Source organism: Ruditapes philippinarum, unplaced genomic scaffold, assembly GCF_026571515.1.
Source record: "Ruditapes philippinarum isolate M1 unplaced genomic scaffold, ASM2657151v2 ctg275_1_1_1_1, whole genome shotgun sequence".
NCBI classification, from domain to species: Eukaryota; Metazoa; Mollusca; class Bivalvia; order Venerida; family Veneridae; genus Ruditapes; species Ruditapes philippinarum.
The window spans coordinates 41,624-54,753 of NW_026852998.1; the positions used below are offsets into that span (position 1 = coordinate 41,624).

Sequence of the window (13,130 nt, forward strand, 5' to 3'; positions counted from 1 at the left end):
CTAAAGAACCCTTAGGCCTAGGACATTCAAACTTGGTATGATGATTGTTCATGACCAGTAGATGACCCTATTGATTTTGGGGTCAAAGGTCAAGGTCACATTGACCTAATAGGTAAAAACGGTTTCCGAGTGAAAACTAAAGAACGCTTAGGCCTAGGACATTCAAACTTGGTATGATGATTGTTCATGACCAGTAGATGACCCTTCAAAGGTTAAGGTCACATTGACCTTATAGGAAAAAAACGGTTTCCGAGTGATAACTAAAGAACCCTTAGGCCTAGGAACTTCAAACTTTGTATGATGATTGTTCATGACCAGCAGATGACCCCTATTGATTTTGGGGTCAAAGGTCAAGGTTATATTGACCTCTTGGGTAAAAACGGTTTCCGAGTGATAACTAAAGAACCCTTAGGCCTAGGAACTTCAAGTTTGGTATGGTGATTGTTCATGACCCGCAGATGACCGCTATTGAATTTGGGGTCAAAGGTCAAGGTCACATTAACCTTGTGGGTAAAAACTGTTTCCGAGTGATAACCAAAGAACCCTTAGGCCTAGGAACTTCAAACTTGTAATGATGATTGTTCATGACCAGCAGATGACCCCTTTTGATTTTGGGGTCAAGGGGTCAAGGTCACATTTACCTTGTAGGTAAAAACGGTTTCCGAGTGATAAGTTAAGAACCCTTAGGCCTAAGCACTTCAAACTTGGTATGATAATTGATCATGACCAGCAAATGACCCCTATTGATTTTGGGGTCAAGGGGTCAAAGGTCAAGATCACATTTACCTTGTAGGTAATTACAGTTTTAGATCAATTACTAAAGAACGCTTAGGCCTAGGAACTTCAAACTTGGTTTGATGATTGTTCATGATTAGCAGATGACCCCTATTGATTTTGGGGTCAAAGGTCAAGGTGACATTGACCTTGTAGGTAAAACAATTTCCGATCATAACTAAAGAACGCTTAGGCCTAGGAACTTCAAACTTGGTATGATGATTGTTCATGACCAGCTGATGACCCCTATTGATTTTGAGGCCAAGGGGTCAAAGGTCAACGTCACATTGATTTTGTTGGTAAAAACGGTTTCCAATCAATAACTTGACAACCCATGGGTTGTTGGCCCTCAAACTTGGTAGGTGCATTTGACTTGACCATTAGATGACTCCTAATGATTTGTGGGTCAGGGGAACAAAGGTCAAGGTTGCATTGATCTTGTATTTCAAAATGGTTTTCTATCAGTAACTGGACAACCTATGGACCCTTGACCTTCGAGCTTTACAGATTTATTGCTTTTGGTCATAAAATGACCTCAATAGATTTTTTGGCGTTAAGGGATCAGAGATCAAGATCACATTGACCTTATAGGTAACAACGCTTTCTGATCAATATCCCAACTCATGGGCCCTTTACCTTCAAACTTCACAGGTGCATTGTCTTGGCCAGTAGATAACCCCTTTTGGTTAAGGGTCAATGTCATATTGACCTTGTATGTAAAGACTGTCTCTGACCAATAACTCAACAACTCAAGTTACATTGGTTGATATTTTTTATTAAACTAAAAATCCTTTTGGTATACACATTTCAAGGTCTTATGTAATATAACAACTTGGCTGTCATTAATGAGGCGTACATGATTCATAAAATTTATGCATATATTATTTGGTAAGATTTGAAATAACTTTGTCATAAAATTTCTGCACACAACCTTTGCGGTCACAATTACCTAGTGACTATAGTCATGAAATTAAAGCATCATATACATGGCTAAAACTTAATTTTATGTTTTTTCTTCGGACAAGACATGTATCAGTCATCAAGTTTCATATAAATTCACGAGTCTGTGGTGAAATTTTTATCTTTTGATGGCATTTTATTTCAATAACGCCCAAACTACAATATGTGGGATAGAAGCTTTAAGTTAGCAGTTAAGTTTATGACATAATTTATCTGTTTTTCATTTATTGCTAATAATAATTATGTATTCAGAGCCTTAATAATCAGGTGAGCAATAAGGGGCATATGACCCTTCTGTTTGTTGTTGATAGGTGATTTTTCTCTGCATGTCGTCACAATAGGATTAAAATTAGTTCTTTAATATCATTACTCTTATAAAATCTTCCAACAACAGTAATTCTTTAAAATAGACTCTAAATGTTAAGGTATGGCCATCCTAATTTATTGAAATTTAGACGGTAAAGTTTCTTTTTTTAAAATTTATTTCGGCATATAAGCGTTGAGGAAAATGTTGGTATGTGTTTAAGATATGTCATTTCAAAAATAATTTCAGAAAAAGCACTTTCTTGAAGTTCTTATGTTGAGAACATAAAATGAAATGTGCACATATTTATTTGATAATTTTCTACTAAATGTGTGGTACAATGCATTTTTACCTCTTTATTCATAAGGTATAAATATATATCTTATGTAATATTTAAATAAAATTATCAACAGTAAAATTATATTGGTTCCATTATCATATGGTTGATTTCTGAAAAAGTTGTAACATAGAATGTCTCTGTTATTTAATACACATGAAAAATGTATGTTCCGGAACAATTCTTTTTTTGCTATTTTTAGTTAAGCAATTATTTTGTGCATGCGTCATTTGCTTTTAAGGCAATAAATTACAATATTTATTTCATACAAGCATTTAGGATGTATACTTTTTTAAAATTCAAACAATAATTTTTGCATCAGATATTAGCTTTAATTATACGCTTCTGATAATAGAAACCAAATACTTTTATATTTTCTTGGTTATTTATTGAGAAAAAAACAAAAACAAATTAAACAACGTTGACAGGGGCGCCCATATTGGAAACTGATAAAATGAGGGTTAGAACCCGAAAAAATTGATTTCTCTAAAATGAAGCGGTAAAATCGTTTAATATTGCATATTCTTATGTCTTATGCACTACTTTATATATCATGTAATAACAAATTGTATGTTTTAAAATGTTGGCGTTAGGATGGTCATACCTTTAAATCACTTGAATTTTAGCGATTGCACAGATTATTTGTAATTAGATAATGTTGAAGGAATTCTACCATAGGCACCTATTTCGTTTTGTTCTCCGATCTATTTCACATAATTGAAGATTCCACCCACTGCGTGTTCCTGAAAATAGATATTGTCACGCAGACTGTTTTTTCAGTCAAACCGACGATTTCTTGGTGGAGGTGGACCTAGGGTACAGGCACCGACATTCCGTAAGCTACTTGGATAGCTTCCTCGCATGACAATCCTAAGTCCCTTGCGGGACTCGAACCCAGAGGTGAGGGCCAAGTGAAAAAAAATCGTGTTATATGTGCAAGTACTTGAATGTTAAGTTTCACTGAATTGCATAAGAAGTACATGTATATATAAGAGCAGTAGTTTGGACAAAACTTTAAAATCAAAATATAATTTATTGAACTGGAAAATGCTGATGATATGCACGATTGGTTTTTCCTTTTAAGTTTGGATGAAACTGCACCAGTAGTTTTTGAATATTTCGACAGACAGGCAGACCATGGAAAATGGTCAGTATAAGTCCTGGCTACGTTGCAGCATATATCAGCTATTGGGTAGCAGGCAACACAAAACTACGAATCGAAACGACTTTTTCATTCAAGGGCCATTCAGCAATTTCATTTAGCTAAAATCAATGAAACTCGTATAATATACGCAAGTATTTGAGCTACTATGGTTTCATTCAAACTTTAAAATGCCGACGATTTGCACAAGTAGACTTGGTACTTATCATTCCTGTAAAGTTTGGATGAAATTGCACCAGTAGTTTTTGAGGAGTAGTTCGAACAAGTTTTGCGACGGATGGACAGACGGACAGACAGACAACGGCGATATGACCCTTATATGTTGCCGCTACTCTGTAGCAGGCGACACAAAAAATGATATTTTCAATTCAAAATTAGAGCATATATGTATATTAACCCAGGTACAGTTATAAATTGACCCGGTTTCAACATACTATAACATTCCTTATTTACGCTTGACCACCCACACTTCCAAGAATCGGGAATCAATGCGTGTATATGCAACACGGAAATCTACATTTTGCTGCACTCCTGTATTGTAACAAACATGAATCTAAATAAAGTAAAAATGATGGGCCAACTCTTACTCAATGTATTTTAGCCAAGGTACAAAACATCGAAGAACAATAACGATTTTTTTAACTGATAATCTTGCTGAAATTTATTCCAATATTGACTAAAGGCATAATATACGCGGGCTTAATAATAAGCTGATCTAGTTCTTTTTAAATTTGACGCCTCGTTCTCATATGACTTTTGGCCAAAATCTAATATCTTGTTTGAGTGGATTTTACGTCACACCGACACAGTCCAGGTCGTATGGCGACGTTCCAGCTTTACTGGTGAAGGAAGACCTCCTATGCCCTTCCGGCTATGCATTACCTACAGGCTATGTCGAATATAATAGACTCACTTTGATAAACATTACCTCGTACAGTATCCATAACAGTGATTGCTTATTTGAGCAGTTGTCAATTTTAGCACGTGAATTTCGCGCTTGAATCATATAACAATAAAAACCATGTATTTCACAGAGTTGTAAACACTTCAGTTATAGCAAGTAGGACACATTCATCAGGTAAGGTCTTTGTTGCTGCTAATTTTTGTAGGTTTTAAAATTGATTAAAAATGTATGTAAGCAGGTTATTCGTTCGTTTTGTAATTTGATTCATCAAGTTGCAATATACATTTTGTAGCTTTTTTAAACGATGAAAGCAACGCTATTACAAATCCGGAGGGAACCATCGCTTAAGAAGTTGACAAAGTATTGTAGTTGAGCTGATGATACCAACCATGTTTTCCCATTTTTTTCTCAAAGATCAATCGAGAAAAAGGTCTCTGGAGTACTTACATATAAGTACATTGTACATCTATCTGTATACGCTAAAGACGTAGACCGGAACATCATTTTTTCATGGATGCTAAACTGAGCTTATTTGAAATTTAAAACCTATCAAGAATTAGTTAAGCTATCGCTTATATTGGATAAGATTATCACTATAACTGTTAATATTAAAGTTGAAAGACTAATACTAAAATTTGTACATCCAAGTTAAGAATATGATTGAAACAATTACGAAGATTTACATTTATTGAACACTGTTGAATAAACGTTCCATCTACGTTGTTTCAAAGTGACTATATCATTTATATACTAAAACTACATGTATATGGTAACCTATTTAATACTCTAAGGCAATTATCAGATAATATGCCAAAATATCCCCCCCCCCCCCTCAACATGCTACAGATTTCTGAATTGTTTATATCTTTACAGTAACATCAAGAGATGAGTAAGTCAGCGCTACCACCAGCTGAGGTTTACGCTCCACACCCACCACCAGGCTACCACTCCTACCCTACACAAAGTAATTACCATCCACCTCAAGAACCTCAGCCTATTCATCAACACCATCATCAAACGTCGGCACCAGCACATAATCAAAACATATCATTCGCTCCTGTAACAAACCAGGTAAGCATATTTATTAATCATCTAAAATCTTTGATTTGTTTTCTCATTTACATATTGAAAAGTTAAGAAAAACTGTTTAATTTAGATACATTTGTTACATTGTTCACTTTCATAGTCGTCGTAATCACTTTAATTTCCATTTCAGAAATGACTTGTAACAGGTTGTAGAATAATGTAACTTATAAAGAATGTTTTTAAGTAGAAATGGTTCATTACCTTAACAAAACAAGGCGAAAAGGCTAAAATAAAAATCAGTGTGTTTACCCAATGACTTACAATAAGATACATTTTCTAAAACTGTTAAATTTATTTTATTTTATGATTGAGATATCTGGGGATATGGAAAATTAAAATTTTGGAAATAACAGAACAAATACAATTCGAGTTAATAAAATATATTTTATTTAAATTTTGAAAGTTGTCCTCCAAATTGCGTGGTGTAAGACCTTGTACAGCTACAGTTATATCTATAGATCAAAAACACGAATCATATCATCAAAAATAATACTGCCAGTAAAAACAAATATTTTTGTTTTTCTGTGGACTTAAAAATATTTTGAAAGATTTAGATTTTTCTAATAATTGATGGCTAACAGTCACTGTTAATGTTAAACAAAAAAAATCTGATCTTTTTGTAAGTGAATGGCCTTAAAGTGGCATAACTCTAACTAGATTCACTTGAATCTTGATTTTTTTTCTTTAAATTTTGTACATTTTTTGTCAAGTTTCTTGTATTTATGCTCCCCTTGAGGCATGCAGGTTTGAATAAGCTTCTGTTCTGTTTTGTCCTGTTAAAGATACTATATCTCGAACACTAGCTGAGGAAGTGTGCCCAGTACAACCCATCGTGTTTACTTATGTTTTCCTTATTAAATAATTTTTGTTTGATATTTAGCATTTTAGAATCTTTCAATTATGTTAATACCAGATATTTTCCTTGTTTTCTCTTGAAAGCAATGCGGTAAAAGTACGTTATTTTAGCGCGATTTTCAAACCATAATTTAAAAAATGTGGGGAAAGTAACAGACCTATTACAACATTCACTTTTTTCAAAGGGTACTAAACATACATACATGTAGTTATTTTCGTATGAAAGCCAAATATGACTTTAAACTTGAGAGTTCAAGAAAAAAATCATCACAATTTTTTCATGATCAAATTCGGAATTTTGAATAATAATATCTTTATTTCCTCCAAAAGAAGAGCACATTTTTACAATTATACAATTATAATGGAACAAGTAAAATATTCAATTACAATGCAAATAATTACAGAAGATCTATGGTTACAGTATGGAAATCATAGATATTTAAATATATACACACATTAATATAATGTAGTTATCTATTTTTTTTTACACACATGTAAATAATAATATGGTAAATAGTAAGAAGTCAAAATAAATATCATTATATAGTCTATCAATTGAGTAGTTTATCAATGAATTTTATAAAAGAGATATAAGATTGAATTCTTGTTTCGTCTGTCACATTAAATGAAATAAAACCGCTGAACATTTCAAGTAATTGATTGTCTGCGCTATATGTACAAAACTCCAAATAGTTTTCCATTCCACGTAACTCATACAAGTTTTTGCCACAACTGGCATCTTTCAATCTCATTGTTTCCACAGTAAAATACGGCATGGATCGCGAAGTTCATAACGACGAGCTTGCACTTAAAGCATGTTTTGTCGTATTGTCTCGCGAAAAATAGGCACAGTAATTTAAACGCCGAGCAACATTGTACTTTAAGCTTTGTGTATTTACGACAAAATATCCAGAGGCTACTAGGTTCATACTTTGAATGTATCAATATATAGTTTTTCATTGTGCTATCGTTAGTTATCCTTGTAAACCATTCACTTTCTACTTTATAATGTATTGCACGTTTAACTATTCTTTTCCACGCTATTTTATCGGGAAAACATCCTGTTTTGTGAAAGTCAAGTAAAAAAGTTGAGAGATTATATTTGCCAAAGATCTTAAATATATCAGGGAAAAAACCTTTTGATTTCAGGGGTGATGCCAAATACATACAAAGTCTATTTATAAACACCTGTTTCACCTTGAATTTTGCATGGGCATGACAGAGTTGACACAAAAATATCAGTTTTCTCTGATCTATAATATTCATCACCGGGTAGATTCCCAAAGAGCTCAAGGCTATATCTGTACGTGTATATATAGGTGCAGATTACATTGTTTTGATACATTGTCTATGTGCTCGCTCTATCGGTAGAAGCTGTTTTTCTGTAACGCCGTTCCATAACTCACACCCGTATAGGGCTTTTGGGAGGACAACAAGTTCGTACACTTTCTTTGATGTTAATGGGTTAAGACTGATATCAAAGATACCAAAAAAGGTCTTTTTTAGTTTATTGCAGCTGTCTTTGATATTTTCTTGTAGCGTGAGGTCTTTCGTACATTTTACACCAAGATGTAAATACTCGTCTGCTTCTGTGATTTCCTCTCCGCCCATTGACCATTTTCTGCTACATGAACTATACTCATTAAAAACTACTACTTTACATTTAGAAGAATTGTAGAAATAACGTTCCTTTGTTGAATTTTCATGACATAGTTTTAGGAAATTGATATAACATGTTCGTAATAATTTGGTTTAAACATACTTATTTAAGCTCGATTGCGAAACAAGTCCTTGCAAGTTATAATAATCATTTTCGAGTCCGCTTCATGATACCAACCAGTACTGGTATCATATGGGTTGAGAGGCAGACACCTTCACCACTATGCCACCGCTCACATTTTTAGCTAAAACTGCAAAATTTATAACAAATATAACGAATCTGCTTGTTCCACGACAAATATATCAGATTGTTGTTATAAAACAACATTATATCATTTCCAGCCAAACAGCCCAAAACTTCCAAATTTATAACGAATCTAGGTGCATTTATCAAACGAGAAATTTGTCTAATGGTTGTTGTGCAACAAAATTGTTTCGTTTTCAGCCAATCAGTCAAGCATCAAATCTGAATGTAAATGTGGGTAATAGAGTGGTAGTAGGAGTAATACCAAAGAGACCTTGGACCACTAACCTTTGTGCCTGTATGCAAGACATTGAAGTTTGTAAGTTTGTCTATTTGTATTATTATTTTTACGATATAAGGATAAATTTTAAAAGCGCGAGTGCATGACGTAAACATTTTAATACGATGTACATTTAATACATGTGCTCCACTGTGAGTAAAACATGCCAGTCTCAGAAGAAAGTCGGTCCGATACATGTTCAGTTGATAGATATGTTACCGTCTAAAAAAACTCATTATTTATAGATTAACACTTTTTACATATTATTTTCTTCATATTTGACGTGAGCGGGATAGAGGAATGTCCCTGAAATGACTTGAGTTCATCAATATCTAAGTCATGTCTCTACTTGTATTTAGATCAAATGTCAAGAAATGTTGAAATAGTTTGACATAGCTCAATAACTTGAGTTAACGTATAATTGATTTATATCCCAACAAAAGTGAATCTCGTGTTGTTTATTGGCATTATTTCGCAGAAAATGGCCAAATACACATGGACAAACATTTCACACATGTACATACACTTTTAAAGGTAATAGGGACGCCTTATGTAGACCAATAATCTCGTTACAGCACCAGTATTGATTATTCCAAAATTAACACTTTCCAACCAATTTACCTCATTTTAATTGCAATTTTCAACATTTAATACACATCATGACTTTACTTCAGTTATTAAACAAAGGTGCATATCTTGAAATGCTGGCACTCTTGTAATGACCGGCTGATAGAATCAAAGTCCAAAAGAATCATTTGGAAACATCTGGTGCAGGCCGTCTCGCAATAGAAAATTTCAAAACAAAATGAGACTGAAGATAAAAATAAATGTTTTATCTTAAATTGTTTCACATCTTAATAAATATAACCAATGAACTTTTAGTCCTCACATCACGTGGTGTTCCAACTGAAATCTGTATTGGATCCAGTCAGATCAATTAAGCTTCGTTTTCACTTCCGGTGTCAAAAAAAGTGTATCCCATATAGCGTTGTTTTCATTTTTGAGAGTACATGTATAATAATTCCATATAAAATCCTTATTGCACTTGAATTAACATTTTGGTGTATACAGAATTTATTTTAGTTCGATTGTGTAGGAAGTTATTAGCTTATAAACACACTTTCGAATCTGTTCCTGGAACCAACCATGCAGTACTGAGCAATGAGTGTAAAGTTTCTTGCTCAAGGAAACAACGACTTGCCCCTGTCAGGGTTTGAACCCATACGGCTAGCGGTCATAAGGTTACTAGTCCGAAGCGTTAACCATTCGACCATGCCTCTACTTGAATTAACAAAGTTCTGTCAAAATTGTCAATGTTGAATTTAGTTACCAATGTTTTTAGAGCACATGAAATGTATCTATGATTTTAGGTATGATGGCGTGGTGTCTGACACCGTGCTTCTTGGCAAGGCTGGCGAAAGAGATGGGTGAATGCGTGTGTACACCTTGTTGTATTCCCACCGCCCTGATGGCCATGAGGGTTCAGGTCAGAGCAGCTAATAATATAAGGGTAAGTAAATAATGTAAGCCGCGTCACGACAAAAGTAACATAGTGCGTTTGCGACCAGCATGGATCCAGACCAGCCTGCGCATCCGCGCAGTCTGATCAGGATCCTTGCTGTTCGCTATCAGTTTCTCTACTTGTTATAGGGTTTTTAAGCGAACAGCATGGATCCTAATCAGACTGCGCGGCTGCGCTGGCTGGTCTGGATCCATGCTGGTCGCAAACACATTATGTTGGTTTTGTCATGACGCGGCTCATATGTTTCAAATACCGTCTATTCTTCATTTTTATATCATTAACTACAGTGTATGATGACATGATTTTGTTTAAAACTGATAATTATTGTGTTAACTTCTCAAAAAGTTGTCTTATTAATTGAAAAGTAGAAGAAAGTGAATTCAAAAATATGTATGAGCGTTATCAATTGTAAATAGCTAACAGTTGTCTGATTTTGCAAGGTACATATCTTATTTTCCATAGCTATTTTTTTTTATAAAAAAATGTATTTTTTGATATGACAAAAGGGACCCTCGTCTCCAGATAGTGAATGAAGCTAACTCCGAATGACATGCCCCCCCCCCCCAACTTTGCTGATTTAAATAAAATTAGGAGAAATTTAATTTATGCAAGGGAATAAGCTATATCCATTCAGCATATACACGTACACTATAACTGGTTGATGATGGTCCCTGAGGACTACTTAGTATTGAATATGATGTCTGCATGGAGTAGTATTTGGCGTCTTTCTATGCCATTAAAAACCTGAACATTTTATCTATAAAACATTACAGTATATGTACAGCGTAGATAAGCAAAACTGGTGGCGATGTAAAAATAAAATTTATAGCAGGGATGTGTGCTTAATTACAGTAACTACTGTCGTCGTTGTTCATATCATAACATATGCAGTGTTTGGATTGATTTTATTGCAGGGAAGTATTTGGGAAGACTTTTTTCTGACAAATTGCTGTCCATTATTGACCATGTGTCAGATGAAAAGGGAAATGGACAATGTTGCTCTGAAGAAACCTGGGACACAACTACCTGGGTCAGTACCTGGGTCAATGCCTGGGGCAATGATGTAAATGATGAAGTTAAAGGACTCCTACATTTCATCACAAAATAACATACGGGTATGACAAGACGTCATTTCCTGTTTAATTGTGGATATGTATAAGAAAATCTGATACTGTTTCAATAGTCGATCTGTGCTTAATATTTCATATTCTCTTTCTTGTGCTAAAACATTTATATTATTTCAACATTTATTTTTTTTCTTTGTATTTCTATATGAAAAGCATGCAATTTCAAATGAAATATAACACATTGTGTATGAAAATTTGTTTTTGATTTTTTCTGTTTTCTGTTAACTATAATACTCTAGCTACAAAATTGCATTTGCGCAACAACTTTTTATCAGCGCGACATCCCGAGGCGATAGTTTCTTTTGGTGATACGGTAAATTGCAATAAAACCCCGCCATCTCTTGGACTATTACTTTTACTATATACTAAATGAATGTAATCTTACAATTGAAGTAATTTCAAACATTGATCTCATTAAACCTGAATTTAACTAAAGATGTAATAACAGCATACTATACATAAAGGACATTCCGTCCGTCCTTCCGTCCTTTTTTCCGTTCTCTTTTGTGTGACACGTAACTCAAAAAGTATTTGACCTAGAGTCATGAAACTTTACAGAAATGTTGATCACCATGTGTAGTTGTGCGCCTGGGTATTTTCGTCTGGATATTTTAGTTTTTTTAAGAGTAATTACCTTTGACTTAGTAAGATTTTTCAATTTTCAACTGTGTCGCATGTAACTCAAAAAGTATTTCACCTAGGCATGAAACTTTACAGGAATGTTGATCACCAAGTGTAGTTGTGCACCTGGGTATTTTCGTCTGGAGTTATTTAGTATTTTTAGGGTTATTGCCCTTGACTTAGTAAAACTTTTGCAATTTTCAACTTGTATGCATGTAACTCAAAAAATATTTGACCTAGAGTCATGAAACTTTACAGGAATGTTGATCACATGTGTAGTTGTGCACCAGGGTATTTTCGTCTGGAGTTATTTAGTATTTTTAGGGTTATTGCCCTTGACTTAGTAAAACTTTTGCAATTTTCAACTTGTATGCATGTAACTCAAAAAATATTTGACCCAGAGTCATGATACTTTACAGGAATGTTGATCAGCATGTGTAGTTGTGCACCTGGGTATTTTCGTCTGGATTTGTTTAGTATTTATAGAGTTATTGCCCTTGACTTAGAAATTTTTTGCAATTTTCAACTTGTGTCGCATGTAACTCAAAAAGGATTTGACATAGAGTCATTAAACCTTACGGGAAGGTTGCTCAGCATATTTAGTTTTGCACCTGGGGTTTCGCTTGTGGATTTATCCAGTATTTGTAGAGCTATTTCCCTTGACTTAGTAAAACCGTTTCATTATGTTGTTATTTGTTCCTTGAGATCTTGAGTTAGAATCAACCAACTTTTACAGGAATAATGATCACCATCACTAAATTACAGGAATAATGATTCACATCACTGTGAAGCTATGCACCTGGGACTTTGCATATGGATATTTTCAGTTTTGTTAGAGTTATTGCCCTTCACTTACAATAGTATAAATTTGCAATTTTCAACTTGTTCATGCATAGCTCAAAAAGTATTTCACGTGTAGGTATGAAATTTACAAAAAATGTTGGTCAGCATGTGTACATGTGCACCTTCGGGTTTGCTTGTGGATTTATTCAGTTTTTTTTTAAAGTTCTTGCCCTTAACTTAGTAAAAGATTTTTAGTTTTCAAAAAATATGTGACCTAGAGTCATAAGGTTGACAGAACAGTGGCGCGGTGGGGGCACCCGTGTCCTATGGACACATTTCTAGTTTAATCCAATAATCTGATATTAGAATTATAATTATAATAAATTATAATTAAACAGGTAAGGGATCTATGCATTTTGATAAAATTTGAACAACGTTACCTTGGTAGAGGTCTATTAGAAAATGTTTATCCAAAATATATAAAGTTCTATCCTTAGAGAACTCAGAGGAAA

General features: G+C 34.0%; 1 protein-coding gene across 1 annotated transcript; it reads left to right on the plus strand.

The window, feature by feature from the left end:
• Nucleotides 1-4,464: 4,464 nt before the first annotated feature.
• LOC132730659 (cornifelin-like) lies at nt 4,465-11,411 on the plus strand. Its single transcript, XM_060716637.1, has 5 exons — nt 4,465-4,615; nt 5,315-5,512; nt 8,487-8,604; nt 9,936-10,075; nt 11,002-11,411. The coding sequence occupies exons 2-5, from the start codon at nt 5,327-5,329 to the stop codon at nt 11,152-11,154; spliced, it is 597 nt and encodes a 198-aa protein (XP_060572620.1). The 5' UTR covers nt 4,465-4,615; nt 5,315-5,326; the 3' UTR covers nt 11,155-11,411.
• The last annotated feature ends 1,719 nt before the right edge of the window (nt 11,412-13,130 follow it).